The sequence below is a fragment of the Apteryx rowi genome, unplaced genomic scaffold (genome assembly GCF_003343035.1).
Source record: "Apteryx rowi isolate R43461 unplaced genomic scaffold, aptRow1 scaffold_40, whole genome shotgun sequence".
Lineage (NCBI taxonomy): Eukaryota > Metazoa > Chordata > Aves > Apterygiformes > Apterygidae > Apteryx > Apteryx rowi.
The window spans coordinates 458,573-480,777 of NW_020450530.1; the positions used below are offsets into that span (position 1 = coordinate 458,573).

Here is a 22,205-nt window from a genome sequence, read left to right on the forward strand (position 1 = left end):
AGCATAGTTCAAACGATCTAAAATGGAAGACTTACCTACTCGGATTTTTATGGTTTAAACAAAATCGTTCAAGAAAATGTCATCACTAACATGAAAGGATCTTAAAGTATGCCCATAAATACATGTACAGGTATCACTTTACCAGCCGATGAAGTTCAGCCATCTCCTGGGTGGAAAACAACAGCTGTTTAACCATATACAGCAGTGCTAGCAAAACCGAGCAGACCCAAAGGTGAAGAATACCATCTGAAGCTGTACATCTATGTATTCTTCCTTTTCTAGGGAGACTTACCTAGTAGCTATACCTCTGGTGCACTCCTACTGCTTTAAGTGCTCATATCTGTCAATCAGAGCCAATTTTAAACACATGTAGACAGGCTACAGTAAATTATGAAGATTGTTGTATTTTGTTCTATCATTTGAATGGGTTTGGATCATTTTCTGTGTGGCCACAGCCAAAATGTAGAGATTGAAAGATAGTACTTCAATTTGCAAAAACATACCAAACAACATTTTAAAATAATTACAAAAAAACACAAGTTAGCAGCAGAATCAGTAAAAAAATACATGCCTTTTCATCCAGAGAAGATTCTGAAATGTAGAGAGGTTTTCAGTTTGGAAGAAGCTGTCACAATTATCTGTTCTGACCTCCTACATTCTTGCAGGCTGCATGTACCCTTCAGGTAATTCCTGCTTCAGTTTCAGTAGCTGTAGTTGAACCAGACCAGATCTTCTAGGTAAGGGATCCCATCTTCTATTTACACTAAGAGAAAAAAGTGACTTGTTCAAGATCATTAATATTACTTGATAAGACTGGGCATCAGCTTCCTAGACCACAGGCAATGATCTTAGATGTGTTACATCCCTATAACTACTCTTCGTCTAGGAAGAGTGGAGAAATGTATGGATTTTTAGGACTGTTTAATGGAACCACTTTTCCTTTTTATTATATATAAATAGGTTTATGCTCTTTGTCTCACCCACTGGCGGCTTCCACCCTCTCAGAGCATGGTCAAATAGTTGCTGCAGCACCACTGAGGAGGTGGGGATCTCTTAAGTGCATCAGCTGCTGATGAAATAAAAACTCAGTTGGCAGAATATTCCCTTGAGAAGGTTCCTGTCCCTCTTTCCCCATGCCCAGCTGCTGCTTCCTCCTTTCGCCAGAACCTTCTGCCCCCATCAGTTGTGCTGAATGACAAATAAATTGTACATGTGGCTGGATTCTAAGTAAGGAGGAGTAAACTTCTATCAAGGGTATAGAATGAGACTCCATATTTGTTTCAGATCCAGTACAGGTTGTGCTTCCACGGCAAAATTAACAACCCTAATCTAAACCAAGAAGAAATGGGAAAGGATATGGTGGATTTGGAAGTAGGTGGCTGGAGAAGAAATATAGTAGTGAAAGCAATTATGAAAGAAAAACTGAGGCAATTACAATCACTTCTCCAAATGTAGAAGCCTGAAATAGTTCAGTATATAAGTCCACTAATTACAAATCTAACAAATATGCCTATACAGCTTTACCTCTGTGCTGGCAGGAAATAGGAAGATAGATCATCAAGAAACCTAGTTATTATTCTTCTGGACTTTCTAATGTATCAGCAGTTTTAAGCGTTTGTATTTTTGATCACTTAGTTCTGGAAGAATTGTGTGGCTATTCTCTTACAGACCACAAATATTTTAAAGCTTTCTTAATTCATTGTCCATCTGTCCTCAATGTCTTATGCTATACTACTGTCTTAGAGGACTCAGTGTAAAAAAAAGAATGCTTCTTACTGTAAGGTGCAAGACTGACATATTTAGGAGACAGAGGTTTTATAAAAAAAGAGAATCAGCCTAAAATCCCTATGAGTGCATCTTAAGATAATACAATGTTTCACTGGGCTCATGAGGCAAGGTTCCTGAAGCATCATCCTTGATAGGAAAAGCCATCAATAGTAATCATGGCTCACCATATCAATGCGTAGTCTCTCCTGTAATTTCCCTCTGTTAGACTAAAGCAAGCTACTGCTAAATGATTAGGTTGGTTTGAGCTAAGCTAAACTTCTCTGTTTTCTACCTAAACAAAATATATGCACGTAAGGTAGTACATACTATAACTTTGGACAGTCGCATTACACCCCAGATGAAGACAAATTATTGAGGTGAAAGCAACTGAAGTTTTATTTTTGCCAAATCAAAATGTATAATACCTGCTCTTATGTTTAGTTGATGTAATTTAGCTGTATTTTATCAGTGACTGAAAAAAAATAGAAAAAATAGTATAACACTTCTCTCTAAGGTATATGATCTGCTTTAAGAAAAAGTCATTTCCTCATAACTACATTCTAAGCCTTATATTGATTTGCTTTGCACAGCATCCAGCTGCAACATTTAATAAATAATGCAATCACAAAATTGCATATACTGACTAGTGGATAGGAAAAATGGGGATCACCTGAAAATATCTACAATCAGTATTCAAACACTGAAGGAGTGATAGGAAGAAGTTGGAAAAAATAAAAACATGAGTTATCACAAGATGTTTCTTTAGCTTAATAATTACTCACAAATATCTTATATTCTCCCATGTAATCCAAAAATTAACCTATCATCTTGGTTATTTGCAATAGTTTATAATACCCTCTAGTGGTATATATAGGAAAAGGAAATAGAAGCCAGACAAAGAATCATTACATTTTTGTTATCGTGAAAGAGTCTAGAAAACATTTTCACTTGCAGGGTATCACTGGTCTTTCTAGAACTGCTAGTTAAAATGTAAAATGCACTGCAAGTGGTACAATTAGACTTCAGCTAGATATCTGGGTTTAGTTAGAACAGTTGAGTTTAGAATATAACCTGCACCACCGAAAGCCTTGAATGCCATGCTCACAGTTTGCAGACAAAACAAATTGCCACTGGAACACATGCAGTCTGGAAAGAGGGGGTCAAGTGATGTCCAGGTCAGAGAGATCTCACCTGACATTTGAGAGCTATGTTTAATTCCTTCATACTAAAAACATTTTTGTAGGCAAAATATGAATACTCCTCAGTCTCCAATATTGCAGTGTAACAAAGGCTATTTGCAGACTCCATGTGCAGTTCAGTTTGTTATCAAAAAGGACTTCCTGAAGAAGCTTATATGTAGGGTTTCTGCATTTACCAGGTCTTTTGCTTTATCTGCCAATTGGCAATGGTGCAGAGATGGAGGTGAAAACTAACAGTGCTGGAGGAAAAAAAAAATCCAAGAACTCCCTCTTGTCGAGAAAAAGCTGTTCAACTTATTAAAAGAACTGCGCAAATCCTCCTGAATCTTTTTCAGAAGCCCAGTCCACTCATTTAGAGTCAACTAGATCTATTTTGAAATCATCTTTGTTTCCGTAAGCAAAATTTCCCTAAGTGGTATTAATATCTAGGAACTTCTTCCATTTCTCTATAGTAGCAGGTCAATGTGCAAAGCCACTTTGTCATGATGTGATGATAATTAACTATAGTGCATCATTCTGATTGCCACTTTGTTTTTGCCCTTTTACTGCAGCCTTGTTATTGCTGTAGAATTTAATAAGAGCTATAGCTATTCTGTCATGATTTTCTGGTGGCACTGATTACTTCCTGCCCATCCAAGAGGAAGGATCCCATACTGTTCAGATGTCACACTGGTTCAGATTTAAATCAGCTTCTAAACTAATGCCAAGCAAGATGGTAGTCAGCAGCCAATTATTTTAATGAAGGAAGGCTTTACTGTGCAGTRTCGTTCTGAGCTGTAGTGGTACAGTGTTATTTTCCTGGCATTAGTTTAGCTATCACAGGGTCTTGGATCAGTATAATCTTCAATATCTCTAGTTATCTCCTTGTTACTTTTTTTCTTATGCTGTGGTAAACCAATCTCTGCTCTCTTTATGCCTTTCTAAAGCATATAATAAAAGAATAAAAAAATCGGGCCATTTCCCAAGCTGGTATAACTTCACTGATATTAATATAGTAATATAGGATCTAATTAAGCTCACCAACATTTAGATTCCACATCATGGTTAATAAAACCGAGACAGTAGTTAAAAAGAAAAAAGGTTCTGACAAGGATTTATTAATTTATGCTTGTGAACAAATGTGTCTGACAGTTGAATGATGAGATGGCCATACTCTGTACAGAGAAATCTTCTTTCCACTGTGTTGACAGAAGCTGCAGTATAGAAGTTCAGGAGTGGGTGTCGGATCACAGGCTCTAACCCAGTTAGGAGGATGGCTGCATGCCCAGATGAGATGAAGGTTCAGACTTTCTTGCTACTGTTCCTGCTTCTGTATGTTCAATTTTGCTGAATAACCGATCAAGCTGTCTGACACCTGGCACAGGAGGGAGACACTAGGTCTTGTCTTCCTGTGTTAAGCTGGCTAGGAGGTTTTATTACCAAAAAAGAAAGAAAACACTTGGAAAAGCTATTTCAAGCTAAAAGCTGGAAGGAAAGAAGCTAGTCAAGCTGAGCCTTCTGTACCTTTATTTCTGTCCATGCTGAAGGTTGAGAAAAGTCTCCTTCAAAGGAAAAGAACTTCTATTATTTAACAGGGAAAAAAGGCAGTTCTGTGGTTACTTTAATAATGCTGCTTTCTGGCAGATGGGCAGATATTGACTGTAAGTGGCATTTTGTGCAGAACACTTGCAGATGGGCAGATATTGACTGTGAATAGCATTTTGTGCAGAACACTCATTTTTCAAACCTTTAAATGCTGATTTATGTTTATAATAAGAAAGACATATAAAATCTCTAAATATTTTATCCAAGCCTTAATTTCCTCATCTGCTGGCAAAAAATAAATATTAAAATTTTCTAATCTTCACTTGAACTGTCAAATTCCTCCCAGTCTGACACACTCATAACTTCCGATGGAAAGTCAAGGTGATTCTGCTGGTGGTCTGCATGCCATTCTGAGTACCATTTTTCTGTGTCCATTAAAATAGCCCTGGGCAAAGTGAGGACGCAGGCAGCCATCCCGGAAATATCATCCTCCAGCTGGGGACCTTCCTCCCAGCAGTCTCTCTCTGCATCATAAATGTGGACGTAGTCCATGCGGATCCCTCTGTTGTGAGATCTGCCTCCCAAGACGTAGATCCTGTTGTCTAAGACAGCAATACCTGGCTCTCCATGTCCTGCAGGAAGTGGACATACGTTTGTCCACTGATCAGTGCTTGGCCTATAGCAGGCAACCTGTAAAACAAGAAAGAGATTAGCTACAAAGCAACTTGTATCTCAGTGATAGACAGACTGGTCATATCACAAACTATTTACATAGTCTGGCAATGTCATCAGTCTTTTGAGAGGGCGTTGATAATGGAGAGAGCACATCAGTACGCAGAAGTCCACTGCTCAGTGGAAACGCTGCATAGTTGCCACATAACACTGAATCACAACTTCTGACACTGCTGCTGTGGTAACAGCTGTATGTCATTCAAAAATGTACACAAAAGTGAAAGAGCTGGGGACAGATGCTAATATGAGCTCAGACACAGTGCATCTGTTTGCATTAGGAAAAAATGTGCTGGAACATACGGAGAAGGCTGTGCTACACCAAATCTGGTAGGCTGTCTCTGCAGCATATGTGGGGAAGTTTTAGATTCTATTGGGTATTTACTTAGCTAACTCCATTTATTTGTAAGCACCTTTTTAATCATTCAGATACTTTCAGCTAGATTTAATTCTGCCATCTTCATTGACTTTATAAAAGCAGTTACTTTTTGTGTCTTCTTTCCACATCTCTAGCAGTTCTAGAGGCTGGAATAAGTCACAAGAAGCTTCTCTCCAGACGTCACTTACTATCTGGCACTGTGGATTTAACTGCATTATAAAATTGCTGTCCAATCTATTCATTGCCATTCTCAACCTATCCTTAACAACTTCTGTCCTAGAATTACACACCGCTAATTCAAAAGTCCTTAAATTAGGAAAAAATGCAAGTGAGAAGACAATTTAAAGTAAATTCAGTTGACGTGCTACTTATTGGGGTATATTATTTCCGGTCAACGTTATTCTTCAAAGATGTTTTAAAAATGATAGGAAACCGAAGTGCTAGAGCTTTAATGCTGTGTGGGTTAGACATTGCATGCAAGACAGACAGCAGTAGATAAATCACTGCAAGTTCTTCGGTTAAGTGGAGGAGAGCTGGTGCAGTAAGGTGTTGCTGGGCAGGCAGTTTTATATGCATACTTAGTGGGAGGAAGACATTACGTCAGAGTGCAAGCATCCACAAGGAACAGACTCTTGGAAGAAAGAAACAGGTATAACATGCTTTCACCTGGTGAACATCCCTTCTGTAGCCAGAATCATTGTTGCTTCCTCCAATCACGTAGAGCTTTCCTAGAAGAGCAGCCATCCCATGCCAAGCACGTCTGACTGGACCATCTGCTAAAACGTCCCAGCGGTCGGTCTTTGGGTCGTAACATTGTAGCTCCTTCAAATAGTCTTCTCCTCTCCTCCCACAGGTAATATACATCTTCCCATCCAGTGCTGCTCCAGCATGTGCATACACCTGCACCATCACATGGGAAAGCAAGAGGTTAAGGGCTGGACTGATGTATTTCTCCCAGTTTTAAAGACTGGCATAGTCATTAAGGGAGTGACATTCTTCATGAATTACTCAGATACCAACATCTGGGAGGATCTTCTTATGGACAATTCCTTTCTAGGTGATTATGCTGTAAGTGTGAGGCTTAAGTTCTGAATGAAATACACAAAAATTTTCAAAACTTCCAGAACTGCACTGGGTTCTCATTCATTATTGTTCCTTAATCAGGATATTGTTCATACTGTTTCTTTTCTCCCTTTTCTCTGCTTGGAAGCCTTTCTGTTGGAGATGAAAGTACTATACAGGCATTGACAATGTTATCAGGACGGCAAGACAGCCTGCTTAGTAGCACTCAATTGGATCTTAAAGCTGTTTTTATTCCCAGCACTGACACACATTTATTATTTGTGACCTCGTGTAAGCTGTTTATCCTCTTCTGCCTCTGCATCCATTATGTAAAATGGCAATAATATTTATGTTTTTAAGGTGTCTTGAGATTCTCAATGAGAAGCATTATGAAATCACAGATATTCTTTTGTGCTGGTGACTTGCCACAAAGCTTTTAAAAGGTGTAGTAGAAGTCAGCATAGTTTCTTGAAAGATTAATTAGAATCTTAGTTTTCTTCCCTAACCAAGATTCACCAAGCAGTTGTTTGTTTATATCTTCCTCCTTTTGCAATGCTTTTAATCTAAGAACAGAAATTCTTGCCTTTTTTAGCAAAATTCCTGGAACAAACTTTTCCACTCATAAGCCCAATTCCCTTGTCACTACACCATTTCCTGGCTCCTGGGGTCATGACTGCTAGTCTGGCAATTGCTGTGTTAGAAGGACAAATGGTACTGATGTCATAGGATAGCTGCTCAGTGATATATTTCAAATGAGTAATGGTCTCACTTTAGTTGACTGAGATGTGCTGCTGCGTCATATAAGCTATTGCCATCAGAACTTATTACACAGTCACTGTTCTGTGTCCAAGAATTAAGCAGTCTATAGAAACCTTCTCACTAGGGAGTGATCTCTTCTGATCAGGACTGAGGTTTGTTGTCAGGATTGTGAGTGAGAAACTTGTCCTATTTTCTAATTTTTCACACATATTTTACCTGCTCTAGAAGAAAAGGGAACTTCCTGGTGGCTGTGTGTTTGATTATAAATGTTTTAAAAGTGAATACAACAAAGGTTTGCAGGGGAAAACAACAAGAAAACAAGAAAATAAGCATTTAATCTCAAAATGGAAATTATATACATTATTCTCCTTTCTTGATATTTGTTTATGCCACATACAGAGGCTACTGTTTCCTATTTGAATATCAGCAAATGGAAAGCTACACATGAGAAAAGCATCTAAAAGAGATGACATCAGGTATTGGGGAAGTGTATTGGTGTGTGTGGCTAATGCACTCCTTACCTCCTTCTTCAGAGGTGTCACATATTCCCAAGTGTTGCTTTTAGGGTCATACCTCTCCACTTCCCTCAGGTCTTCGTGGTAATCTCGCCCGGCGACAGCGTATATATAGTCGCCCACAACACAAACACTGAGGTCAGCGTGCTCTTGCTGTAGCGACCGGATCTGGAACCATCTGTTGTGTCGTGGGTCATACCTTGCAAAGGAATAGGCTCAAAGTTATTCATGTATCCGCAGAATCATTGCTGGAGTACAAGACAGTACCACAGATTTGGGTTACTACACTGTCTTTGGCTGAAATTCAGCTCAGCTGTAACTGGAGTGAAATTTGGCCTTGTCAGCATTTTATTACTAGTAAAGGTATTTTATTCTATTTTTAGAAGATGTATTTTAGCAGATATTATCATGCTGTAAAAGCCTAGTTTTTTCCATGATCTTATGCACTGCTGTCAGGTTATATATCAAAATCTCTGCTTATACAAAGCCATTCTACAAGGTACAACTGTCTGAAAATACCACAAAGACTGCATCTGGATCTTAAAGGGGCCAAGAGAGGCATAAATATTTTGTGGCTTCTTTCATTCTTTTCCCCAAATATCTGCTCAAACAGAACCTCATTATTAATTTGCCATTCAAAACATCTATTTAGTCTAAAAATTTTAGTTACAGAGAAAACTGGTCACAACTTCTGGAAGTGTAATCAGACTATTCATGCTATAAAATAAGGGTAGCTCAGCTAAAACTAGTAAAAATGACCACATTACAAAGACAAAAGGGTTTATATCTGTTTGCAATGTAATGGGCATTAAGATCTAAAACTGGTCCTTCCCCGTGCTCTTCTCCCTGGCACAGCAGAACTTAAGCAGACCCTGGAATGCTGCTACTGTGCACACAAATTCACAACAGTCAACTAATAATAGCATTTTATTTAAAATCAGCTAGATCCCTTCCTATTGGGACCAGAACTACACACAGAGAACTTCTAGAAAATCCTAGTTATTACTGCAACCCACACTTTTAGTACTTCCCCCTCCAACAAGGTAGACAAGGTAGCGTATGTAATACGAATGTAATGTAATGACTGGATGCAATAATGTAATGAATGAATGTAATATGAATAGCTGCTTCTACTCCATCAGGCTTGGCTTTGTCCCATAAACACAGCTGGAAACTTCCTGTTACTATGAGGCTAATTTCTTTATTTCTTGTGTTTTTTCAGTGAGGCCTCTGTTCAGTTCCTAATCTCTTGGCCAGCAAGTGTGCAGACTGCTAGTGGCTTACTGACTCAGAGAAGGGCAACAGGCTGGTAATAAAAATAGTAGCAGAATTATCTTTGTCTTACCTCCAACACCTTGACTCTGCTCGAAAACCACGTACATTGTTGTCTCCTCCAATTAAATACACAAAATTATTGAGAACAGCAATCCCCTGGTTGGACATTCGGGGGGCTAGTGGAGCTGTAAAGTGCCTCCACTCTCCCAGTAAGGGGTTCAGATACTTGGCTTGGTCACTGAGGACTATGGATGGAGTAGAATGCATCCCTCCAAATCCCACTACACACTGGAACTCTGATCTCAGCTGTGTCTGGGAGCTCTGAAGCATTGGCTGAAGACATTCATTCTTGTGGTACATTAGCGCATCTGCTACTTTATCTTTTAAAGGACATGGACTTAATTTGTCATGAAGCCTTTGCAGGATCTGGGGTTCCATCAGAGGAAAACGAACTGTCTCAAGTAGCTTAGGGGGCTCCATCAGGGAGACTTGATCTGTCTCCAGTTGCTCTGGAGAATAATGATAAAGAAGTGCCCCTTCATAAACCTCATTCTCATAGTTAACCTCCAACCGGTTGCTGCTGAGAAGAGAGTAGACCTTCTGGAAGGGTAGCTGCCGGTACATTTGCGTCTTTGAGAAAGCTACAAAGTTTTTCAAAATATAGGAGTCCAGCTGATCACTCAAATGTCTCAAGTCATAATGGTCAGCTAATCTATAGACATCCAGGATGTTCTCTTCATCTACCCAGGACATGAGAAAATCACAACAGAACTTAATGACTTCTGGAATCTGCAAGAGAGAAGATTCATTACTTCAGAGACTACTTGCCTTACACTCGAGAGACAGGTCACAGAAGCACGGAGTGCAAGCCTGAGAAGACCGTAAGAAAGTTGCTCCCAAGAAGACTGCTCTCCTCACAGAATCTGACCACTGTGGTCACTTGTACCCAATGTACCTTTCTCAAGAGAAAAATACCAATCCAATATGGGTTTGTAGATGAATATAATATAGATCTTCTAGCCATACTGTTTTCTATACTGCAAGCCTACGAGTTTGGCTTCAGGTGCAGCAGTAATCTGTCTTCCAGGGGACATGGAGCACTGGACAACCAGGCTGCTTGGCTTGTTAGCATGCCACCAAGGTGCAGGCTGTCTAGGACGCAGTCATATAAACGGAAGGCATGAAGGATGTGGAGAAAGTCAGGTTTACAGCCGCTCCATGAGTTGTTCTTTCAGAGCACTATAGATGTAGTCTGTCAAAGACTATATATATGTATATAACAGAATCACGCTAGATTCATGCTAGACTGCACCACTCAAGTGCGTAGGAAGCCATTTGAAAGGAAAATTAATATTTAGTGTTGTTTTCTGAGTACAATTTGAAGTTGTATCTGGCAGGAGGGACTACTGGCAAATAGAGAAATAACTGCTGTCCAGGAGTCCCTCTACTAACAAACTGTTGCTAAATGTGTGAAGATCAACCAAACAAACCACCCAGAAAGTTTATGATTTAGTACCAAAGCCTGTGCCATCATTAGCTGCAGGGAAAATTAGATAGAAAAAACCCCCACCTGTTGGAAGGCACAAGAAGAACTCTGCACTTAGTGCAGAAACCGTGGTATAGGATACCCTGTAGTGATGGGGCCAAGGGAGGTTATGTGCCTGCAAACACAAGTCAGTGGAAGATTTTGGGAAGTTTGAGCAGTGCAACAATTTCTGAGCAGCAATCCCTGTCCTTTACCATAGGCCAGAGGTATTCCATCCTAGGGAAGCTTTCAAAAGCAGGTCAGAGGAAGTAAGTGCTATATAAAATAGTTCTCTAGATGAAATAGTAAAGGTTTATAAGTAATAAAACCACTGGCATGAATGAGATGTACAGCCACTCATTCATTTTTCCTGCCCTTCCATAGCTCGTTCCAGTGGATACAGCATCCAAAAGACATTCTTCTCATCAGAGCCATTTATGTACTTGGAAAAGCCTCTTCTAATAGTTTCATTCACCCCCTAACCCTCCACCCACCAGATATCCATCTTTTTTCTTTCATTCTGGCTTTTGTTTCTTGCTTCTTTTTTCTCACATCTCCCAGTGCCTCACCTGAAGCTGACAGGCTGCAGCTAAGGTTTCTTGAACACTGTTCACACTGAGTTCCAGCTCAGAAGTGTAAATGAAGTTCAGGATTTTACACATTGCATTGTAGGAGATGCCATGGATACGAACTTCATCCTGTTCCATCTCTCTCAGTCCTCCTGCAAACATTCCTCTGAAAAAAGACAATGGTACATGCTATGGAAGGTTCAAATTAAAGCTATATTCAGTTGCTTTTCTTATGTTGTCCGGGGAACATCCAAAATATTCAGAAAGAAAAAAAACCTAGAGAGTTTTATAGGATTAGCACTTCTCTAAACCAATGATACAAGAGTATAGGCCTTTAGGATCTAAGAAAGTAGCAGTCTTCATTCTGTAGAAAACAGTAGGAGCCATCTGAAAGATGTGATTCCCGGCAGAAGGACTTAAATGCAAACCCCGTTCATAGGGATAGTCAATGAATAGAGACAGATACTTGGGGGGTGGAGGAGAGAAAAACAGAGGAACCTGGGACTGTAGGAATTTTTTCTAAGCTAGAACAGTTCTTCCTCCAGTTAGAAGTTGTAGACTGTTAACAGTTTGCCTGGATTGCCTTTGGATTTGTTTGTTTGCTCAATGAAAGTAAAGTCAGTTCAAGAAACTGCTAGTCAGTGACCGAAGGAGTGCCTGGATCAGCAAAGAGAAAGCCCCACAACAGGCACGTAACAGAGGGGGTGACCCAGTCCCAGCTCCAGTGACTTTTTGTGTAGTATGAAATGACCACCAGAATCAGTGAAGTCTTACAACGCTAAGGATATGTTAAAAGCCACCCAGAGTGCATTTGTGCAGAAGACACCTGTTAAGATAGCCTCTCCTCTTTATATGCCTCCAAGCACCGCAGGCTGTGAATTTAGCAGAGGTAAGCTCAGTGTAACAAGAGCTTTATTTTTGCAGAGACATAAAAGAAAGATGAATAAGACCCTACTTAAAATTGTGAAATGCATCCAGCTCTATCTTCTGGGTCTAAATTTACATTGATGTACTAAGACAGAAGATTTGGATGTTGCAGTTTTGAGTAACATTCAGACACATGCTTGTTACTTGCTTGTTACTGGAGCGTACCTGAAATAGTCACAGGATGCAGCTAGAAGTATGCGATGAGCTTCAATAGGTTTCTCTTCCACTACCAGAACTACATCGAAGAGGATGCTGCTGTCTCGGAGAGATACCAAGCCACTGAGCAAGGCCTGCGAGTGCTCTGCACTGCGGTATGTGTTGCTGGTGCGCTGCTGAAGGGAGGGCTCGAGCTGAGCTTTGTGTGGCTGAGTCAGCTCCTGATCCTCCGCCATCCCAGGCAGAAATGCTCAGCCACCAGCTGCAGCAGAATGAAATCTGTGAGACAACAGAATCAGCAAAGGTTTGTGCCTTTGGCTTCATGAACGGTCCTCTGACCCGCCTGTCACAGCAAATAAATCAAACCAACTCTTCAGTACAATGGAGAGACATTAAACGCAGTTCTACCCCAGAGAAATTATTCTGAATGACGATACTGGAAATGGACAGGCAAACATCAATATACCAAACGGGCAGAACTTGGTATTTCAAAAAAGTATTCTGACTCTTGGTTTTTCAGTCCAAGAGTCAGCATATGTAGCATGTGGGGATAGTTTTATCTGGGCAAGAGTTTCACTTCCCAAATCACAGCAAGAACCCCTTGTTTCCATTGCATTTCTGCATCATTTGTAACAAAGGACAAAGCTGAAATAATTTTTGCTAAATTTCAAGTTGCCTAATATCCTTAGATAACTTTGCTGCAATATAAACTGCACCTTCAATTTTTCTCTTAATAACTTACCGCAGTATCTCAAAGCTCTCATCTCTTCTCACCTTTGCTTTTTCATTTTTCCCTAATTGAGCACATTTCCATCTGTCATTCTATAAGATACTGTATGAAACTGTAGGCTTTGAAATTTCTTTATTGTGACTACTTCAAGCTAGCATGCACAACTGCTTTTTATTTCACTGTGATTTCCTGCATGGCAGTAGCTCCTCCAGTGTTGGCATTGGAGCTGGCTATCCCATACCTTTTTCCACTGCTGCCCTTGACACGATAGGAAGGTCCCTACGGCATATGGGGAAATACCTGTCAGGAGCTAGCTGGAAGTCACTGTGTTTCATGTCAATGGTCTCAAAATCTCATGATTCCTCTCATCCTGTAGTTTACCCTTTCCTATTGCATTTGAAGAATATGAGAAGTTGTAGCAGTTAGATCTGATAGAATCTATCCAGTTGTCAGAGCACATAAAAAAAAAAGCATTAGCAAAAGGAAATAACTTAGCTGATATGGCTGCTTAAGATGCAATTATAATAACCTCTCCTCCTGTGCCCCGGGAAATAGCTTAGTGACACAAGCAATAGTCACAAGGGGTTATCAGCAGTCAGAGAAGCAAAAGCAGAACAAATCCAGCAAATCCAAACAAACAATGAAGAAATGGGACCATTGTTTAACTGTGCCAGCCATGGATAGTGAATGCAGCATTGGAAATCTCTCGAAGTACTGCAAGGTATTCAGTGTATGGCCAGTGAGGAAGGAGCTGTCTGGATGACACCAAGAAATATGAAAACATGTTTATTGTACTGCCTGCAGGAATTTACCTTACACTGTCCAAAGCAAAAGAAAGCTACGTGGCATTGCATGGTTTATGGGATGGAAAAAATTTTTGAAAAAGCATATTAATAGTTGTCTGCTCTTTTCCATGCAAAACCAAGACAACGAGCTTGGAAGAGGAACTCTGCTGAGACAACCTTCTAGGGAGCACATTCAGGTAGATTATTCAGTGAAACTATCCATCACCAGCTGAAGAGATGAGTAATGGATTATTCTCTGTGACAGGTAGATGCTTTTCCTAGAAATCAGATGACTGAAGAAACAGACAAGCGACTACTGTATCGTTTGTTTTGATCCAGGATAATACCAAAAGTGATGGATTGAGACAATGGAGATAATACTGTAAGAAAGGCAAGCGAAGGATTTAGTGTTACTAGATCTTGATCAGAAATTTCCCATTTCACTCAAAAAGAGAATAAATGTAGCAAGAACAAAGTGGGGTGAGATATGGTCCAAATGAGGACCACATTCAGACAAACCACATTAACAGAGTTTGCTCTAAAAAAGGTTGCACCTTTATGGCAACTTAGAGAGTTATATCAAAAGAGATCTCTACAGGAGTACAATCATTGCATCAAAAAGCAGAAGTAAATGTAACAAGGGAATTGCTTTCTGAATTAAAAGACTGGAGCTGGGTAGGGGAAACAGCATGACCTTTGATGCAGTCTTACACTGTGTCATATAGTGCAGTCAATGGTGGAAGACAGGCTAGAGGAGAGAAAAAATGAGGCATATTAGAACTAAACTGGCCCTGGGATCCTTGCAACAAACGCTAGTGAGGAAATGTGTTGTAGGGGATGTGGCTCCGCTTTAGAGAACTGCAGAGTCATGACAATGGGGACAGCATCAGCGTTCCAGTAATGCCACTGCTCTACTAAGAGACAATACACATGTAACTGTGGGTTGCCAGCTTATCAGAACCGCTAGTAGTGGCAATATGACAGTAACAGTCAACCCATATGTGTATATATATGCATACAGCATAGAGTGGGAAATTGGTATAATCATGGCAAGGGAATACCCCATGTACCAGTGTCTGGACCTGATCCTCACTGAAAAGTGATACGTTGGTCCAATATTGTGTTAATACTATTTGTTATGCAAACAATACCACCAGTGAATTAGCAGTGGTTACTGAGACCATGCCTGAAAATGGGGAATCTCCTCCAATATAAAAAAACACCAGCTAATCCTAAAACACAAAGAGCTTCTCCGTGTCAGCTAATGGCTGCACTAGCAGAGTACCAGCAATGTGGAGGAGAATGGAACTGAAGAGCTGCTTCAGTTATTCTGCTTCAGTTATTCTGCACAGCGGGCACATGAGGCAGCACCGCCTGCTGAGGCCTGCACTGCCAAGCCTGTATGAGCATTAGTATCCGAAGAGCTTTCAGTCACAAATGGGACTTTCTTGGAGACCTGCAGGGTGTTTATCTCAGTGTCAGGGCTACTATATATGGACTTGAGTTATCCCACAACAGTAAACTGTTAGCAATAGCTGAACAAAGTAGTCCTTCCAGCAGATCTGTGGTGAGCCCAGTGTGGTCATCCTACAATACAGCTGCTGGGACTATAACCGAACCATCCTCCACAGCTGATTTTTGGCTAGTCAGCAGCTGAGCCTTCAGGTATTTTGCTAAGCTCTATTTTCTGAACTTTGGCAGGTCTTTTCTTGTTCTCAGCGTCTATCCTGGATTGTATCTTGGCTGTCGCTGGTGAACTGGCCTGTCCTCAGGCTGTTCACTCATGCAGTGCTGTACATCAATACGAGAGCTGCCTTACACTTTTGGAGCACAGTGCTATCATGGTATGGGAATTCACCACTCTATAGCTACCTGTGAGTATTTTGCCATCCACAGCTATTGGCCGCTAACCAGCTGAGGGTGTGTAGGTTGAACACTGAGGCTGCTGTGGAGGAAGCGAGGAATACTATTTAGCAGGTACAGTTTACGTGGTCTAAAACTTGCCAGCCTTCAGGAAGCTCTTTTTGTACATGGATACAACAGGTTCCTTAATTACACTGGGGCAACTCAGAGAACCTATATTCCTTTATTTATACCTCCCTGTCCTCCAAAACCAGGCTTCAAGGCTCATAAGTATAAATGTCTATTGTTATAGTTTTAACAGTGGTAATACAGTGCTCTGGAAAAATGAACACTTCTGATTTTAATGAACTGCTGCCTACTGATAGAATTAAAGGTGGACATTAACAGTATTCATCTGTGATGTCTGACTGACATAGGTAGCAAGTCCTCTTCTTTTATCCAAAAGCCAAGAAAAAACTCTTAACTCCTATTTATGTAGCCTTAGAAGCTAGTAGAAAAAAACTTTAAGACAAGGAAGAGTAGAGGGCCTCTACAGGCCTGTGGGGGTTGGCCAGCAAGATCCACTCAGCTGATTACTGAGTGCCCTTGGCTGCATAATAGCTGTACAAGGGGCAGCTGGAGATGGCGTGCAGGTGTTAGGAGTTATGAAGAACAGTTGTTGAAATAAGGGTATGGGGGGGGGGGGGGGGGGAGAAGAGTTGTGTTGTGTGCCTCCTTTGAAGGAAGAACTAGGTGTTTTTAGTGTTCAGGTTTTCTGGATTATGTGCAGTGTGCCTGGTGAGCTGACAGTTTTGTGTGCTTCTCTGAACTCGTGATGACTATGACTTTGCTGGAGAGGGAAGGAAATCAGTGTTAGCACAGCATCTTGTTTCTCAGGGCTGTGGGTCTAACTCTGTTTTTTTTTTTTTTTTTTTAAAGGGCTACAGAGACCGTCGTCATATGCTGGCCTACCTGTCCCTGTAGGTGCAGGAGCTGGAGGCAGGCCCTTGTTCTGTTGGGGACAAGTTCTAGTCTGAAGGGCCAAGTTGGTGAAACCTACAGCTTGTGTAAATGCAGAGTGCCATGAGCAATGCAGCAAAGTTCCTGCTATCCTGAGCCTCTCTCTTCCATCAGCTCCTTGTTTGTAGGGAGGATGTTCTTGAGACCTCTCTATTCTTTTACTTCTCTTATTGAGAAACTTGCTCCATGCCTGAGCTAGCCTCTCAGAAATCTGAGTAATATTTCCGCTTCTCTTCCTCTTGTGCAAGTTTATCAGTGCTGGGCAGCTGTTAACAGTGGGATTCAGGGGCTGAATTGCAGGACAGACCCTGAGGTGGAAGAGAAGAGGAACCTTTCCTGTTCACAGTTCTTCTACAACAGTAGTGGGATGCTGTCTACAGTTACGTTGGATGGCGTTTGTTTTTCAGCAGTCATGGGTTAATGTACTGACTAACAGCAATTTTAGGGAATTACAAACGAGTACAAACTAGATAGGAAGGAGGAGGCGGTGGTGCTGACTTATGAAGTCACATTAGTTACTGCATGTGTGCTTCTATAGGCAATGCTAATGTAGGAAGATGTACACTGTTTGGTCACTTCAATCAAGGGAAAAAAGCCAGAAACCCCCAAACCCTCAGAGGTACCCAGCATGACATGACAGCTTTTATTCAATAGACTGATATCTTCTGAACTATTCTGTGCCTGGATTCCATTTAGGAAGCAGGAGAATGTACTCTCTCTGTATCTAAGATTTCCTCCTATTTCCTGTGGCTACGTTCAAAGTTCAATGTTTCACTCGTAGCATTTTTGTAGTGAGCCTTGGACACTTCAGATGTTAAGTGTCTCAGTGGCTTGCTGATAGCTCCATGTGATTGTCTTGCATTCAACTCCCATTACCACAAAATGCTTCTTCGGAATACTTGTGTGAAAAAAGTACAAATCTTTGTGAGACTTCCTGATTGTCCCGTTAAAATAATTGCTTATCTGTATATGAAAATGGTTTGTTTGTTTGCTTTAACCAAAGTCCCCTCTCTGCTCAATGAGAGAATATTTGGCTTTATAGCATTCTGACATGGCTGGTGAAGATATGTGGGTTGTTAAGACTGAGGAGGGTGGCACTGGGACAGGATGAGTTGAGGGGAGGGACTGTGTCTTAGTCATACAACAAAACAATGAGAGGCTGGTAGGCTTCCTCACTCTTGGCTCATTGAAATGCTCATCCTTTTAAGAACATGGCATGTGGGAATGGAGTAGGTCAACTAAAATGGGGAAAGGAAAGGTTGAAGGCATAACAAAATAGGTGTGGTCGTGAAGACCGCAGTATCTGTCCTACATGAATTTTTGAGTGCAGAGTAATTGTAACACCAAGATGTTTGTGCGCTGCTCCAGTAAAGAATATTCTGGGTAGTGGGAATTCATATGATCTACAGTATATACTTATTGCATGCCTGCTTCCTTAAGACTGTGTTGTACTTGGGAGTACTTTCCAACACCTAGGTCTGAGCACATGTGCTGGATGCATCCTGAGGCCATTATAGGTATATTCAGCCTTTGCTCCTCACACCCCGTGAGCTGTGATGTGCTCTGATCATGTGCTTTAAATGTACTGTAGACAACTTAGAATGCTGAAGTTTTGTTACTGGTATTGCATGGTATGATACACACCTAAACAAGCATCCACTCCCTCGACCACTAGCATCCAAGTCAAACAGTGATGCTTACTAGTCTTCATCTACAGTTGGGCAGCCTTGCTGCTCTGCCGTAGAGAAACGGCTGGGAACAGTGGGGAGCAGCCACATTAGTTTCTATGGAAACTTGAACATTTTTGTATAGAAGAGCTCCTGGCTGTCAGTTACATCGCTGTACAAAGAGGTGTGTTGTGCAGACTGTGACATTGTCTCATGCATCAGCTGTGCCCACGATACAGGCTTGAGCTTGCTGGTGTCTAGTATCCAAACCCTGCTTAGCTCATTGCCAAATGGACAGGTGGTTCAAGCTTGGTGGCGGTCCCATGCTTTCTTAGAATCATGGAATAATTTTGGCTGGAAGGAACCTTTGGAAGCCTCTAGTCCAATCTCCTGCTCAAAGCAGGGCAAATTTCAAAATTAGGTCAGGATGCTCAGAGCCTTATATAGTCAAGTGCAGAATCTCCATCCTTGGAGATATTCAGAAAACTCTCTCAGTGCTTAAACATTGTGTGAAAATTTTCTTCTTTATCCTGGCTAAATTTCCTTTGCTGCAATTTACAACTATTACCTCTTGAACTTATGCTGTGCACCTCCAGGAAGAGTCTGGCTCTCTCTCTTCTACAATAACCTCTTAGACAGCTAAAACCAGCAACTGGATCCCTGCTCAGCCTTCTCTTTGGGTTGAGCAAACACAGCTCCCTCACCTTGCACGTATCTCCTTGTATGTGTTCTTGCCCCATATGGTGGATCTCCACTGAACTCGCAGGTTTTTTCTTTTACTACAGATATCAAAGCTGGGCAGAGTACTCCAGATATGGGCTCATAAGTGCTGAATAGAGGGGGAAAAAATCACTTCCCTTGACCTACTGGCTATGATCTTCCTAAGACATCTGAGTATGAAGCTAGTCTCCACCGCAGGGAAGTGGCACTACTGACTCCCATTCAACTTGTCCACGACGACTGCCCAGGCTCTTCTAATTCAAAGCTTATTTCTAGCTAGGTTTGTCCCCAGTCTGTACATACAGGCAGTTTGCTTTTGCTGTTGTTGAAATTTATGTGGTTCCTGTTGATCCATTCTTAAAGCTTGCTGAGGCCCCTCAATAGCAGCTCTTTCCTCTTTCTTGTAAGCCATCTTTATAGCTTTTTCTACTATAGACCAACCAGTCTGGCATGCTGACTGTGATCCCAATAGATCAGATCCTTGGAAGCATGAGTGTATTGAAGGAAATGAGGGATATGTGCCCTAAGGCTTTCTGCACCTTCACCTCTCCCCAGGGTGTAAAGAGAATTCAGACCTAAGCCAGGCTTCAGCTGAAAGCCTGACAAGGCGGCAAGATACAAGATCAGAGCAAAATGCTAGTTATGCTGACCCTCGGGGCCTGCAAATACAAATAGGCAGAACCTGGCCATGTACCAGAACTTTAACAGGGTAAAGGGCACACAAACAAATAGATCAACTAGTCTGGGATTGTGCAGAGTGGGAAGGCAGCTGGGTGACTGCCAAAATAGTTTAGAAAACAGATGTGATGCCATGAAAAATGTAAACTGAAAAGTGAAACTTGTTCATTCTAATTGGAGTGCAAATACCAGAATAATTCACCAACTATATAATAATTCGTAAGAAGGCACTTGCAAGTTTGGTTGCAGCAGAGGACAATTGAGTAAACCATGTGTGTAGACAAGGCTTAAGCCAGTTCTGTGCTTTTTGAAGAAAATGGGAAGAGAGGAGGGGTGAAGGAAAAAACAGAAGCTTTGCTTAGCAGTGCTTCTTTCAGAATTACCCCTCCATGCATTCACAAATGTGCAAGAAAATGCTTCTTCCTGAAATAAAATTTCGCTTCAGGAACCTGCCACATATGTGGGAATTAACCCAAATGATTCTTTTCGATTCAACTCCCCACAGTAAGAAAGGAACTAAGACAGCTGGGACTGTGTAACATCTCAACATTAGTTTCGAACACTCTGTGATCTGAGATATGCTTTCACTAGGTCAATATGTACCATCTTTCTGTAAGTTAAGAATGGAAATACAGAAGCACATTTCTCTGAGATGAATTTTCTAAGCCACTTGATTTTAGCATCAGTAGTATATGCTTGAAGTAGGGGAGGAAACTTGAAGGCATGGTTTGGAAACAGTTTCTGCAAGCTATGCTATTTCACAAACCTATGCCATTCATTCTTTTCAGAAGTAAACAGATGTCTTTTTCCAAACCTATTACAAGCTGCTTCTAATATATATTGAGAGTAAAACATCTCATATGGCAAAAGTTTTTTTATGTTATGGCCAAACTACCATGAACTGTATCTATATTTAGAGATATAAAAATCGTTAAAAAAAATCAACCCCCCCCCCCCAAAAAACTTAAGAGTGTAACTAAAGAGTATGAGCTTTCTTACTTCAATATTTTGCCTCATCCAGGAATTACTGACTTCTTTCCTTCTTGCGACTTACCCAAATTTGTAGAACTGCAAAGTTTTCTGTGGTACATTATGGGAGGTGGCCTGTGGCCAAATGCTGCTAAAGAAAAGTTGTAATAAGATAAACAAAAGTTCAATATGGTGCTAAAATGCTTTCTCATATGGCTTCATCATCTCCTTAAGAATTTGATTATCTATTGCTACTTTTGTAGTTCCTATTCTGGAAACAAGACTTGCTGGATATTCATCTTATTTATTTATTTTTTTCAATGGTCATGCTCTGGTCCTGAAGGAGCTGGAGCTGCTGCTCATGCTTGAAGGAGAGTGTGTTACCCAGTTATGTTCAGGCAAGGTGTACCTGCCTGAAACCCTAAAACAGGTGGCCCATCTGTGAGGCTCCAGCTGGCACAGACAGACTCTGGGGAAAGTGTGGTCCTCACTGCTTAGTTCTACGTCCGGATGGATCTCATAAACCTGTGGGGAATATGTTTTTTTGACAAAATCAATTTAATTATCCCAAGAACTTTCAGCAAAGCCTCCCAAAAACCTGAAAGATCTATTTCTTATGCAAGTCTTTCCATAATATGAAAAACTTTTTTTTTTTTTTTTGAAAAGCTTCCATAGGATCAGGCTAAATAATGACTATGCCAAAACTGACAGCTTATAAATTAGCCCATGGTAGATGTTCTATGAATCTCCAGAGATTCAGTCAGTCAGCAAGAGTTTACCCTGCTTTGTGTTTTGAACTGCTTAAATCAAATCATGCATTTTAATTGTCTAAAGTACACGGAAGGAAAAAAAAAGTTAGAGAAGTAATTAATTCTGTGTGAGATACAACAGTTAAGTGATGGGGAAGAGAGCAAATAGCCCTTCTAGTGCGTTCCAGCTCTGATTTCAGTATCAAACATCTATTCACTACACTGGTTTCTCTCCTATGGAGATCCATGGCTTTTCCTGTAGCTTAGCACACTTCCACATCAGGCAAATAGAATGATTTTTTCTCCGGAAGGGAGGGTTATTTAGAATTACATCCCTAAAAGAATCGGCTTGAACCTACACAAACCCTTTGACAGAGAGGGAAAGACAGTTCGAGTGGATTTCTGGTTTTACTTTCCCTTCCCAAAACACTCCGGCAGCGCATGAGACCTGGCATCCTCAGCCTTGCTCATCCCGCCTCAGACGCCTGTGGTCCGAGGGAGGCAGCCCAGCGTCGCCCAGGCGTCAGGGCCTGGCCCTGCCTTGCGAAGGCGGCCTGGCCTCGCCGGGGCGGCCTGGTCTGGCCTCGCCTCGCCTCGCGCCTCACCGGCCTGGCCTGGCCTGGCCTGGCCTCGCACCTCGCCGGCCCGGCCTTGCCGAC

The 22,205-nt window shown here is 41.2% G+C and overlaps 1 protein-coding gene across 4 annotated transcripts in view; it reads right to left on the bottom strand.

The window, feature by feature from the left end:
• Nucleotides 1-4,031: 4,031 nt before the first annotated feature.
• Nucleotides 4,032-22,205, bottom strand: part of KLHL22 (kelch like family member 22) — a 19,335-nt gene continuing 1,161 nt past the window's right edge. The window contains exons 1-7 of one of the 4 annotated variants that reach the window (XM_026075032.1): nucleotides 20,883-21,412; nucleotides 12,396-12,665; nucleotides 11,304-11,469; nucleotides 9,280-9,998; nucleotides 7,941-8,133; nucleotides 6,265-6,498; nucleotides 4,032-5,180 (exon numbers count right to left, since the gene is read on the bottom strand). In XM_026075032.1, coding sequence (XP_025930817.1) covers nucleotides 4,803-5,180; nucleotides 6,265-6,498; nucleotides 7,941-8,133; nucleotides 9,280-9,998; nucleotides 11,304-11,469; nucleotides 12,396-12,622 — 1,917 coding nt within the window. In that variant the 5' untranslated portion in view covers nucleotides 12,623-12,665; nucleotides 20,883-21,412 and the 3' untranslated portion in view covers nucleotides 4,032-4,802. Of the gene's footprint in view, nucleotides 5,181-6,264; nucleotides 6,499-7,940; nucleotides 8,134-9,279; nucleotides 9,999-11,303; nucleotides 11,470-12,395; nucleotides 12,666-20,827; nucleotides 21,413-22,205 lie in introns of those variants that run through there. The other 3 variants (XM_026075033.1, XM_026075034.1, XM_026075035.1) reach the window with 3 other exon arrangements.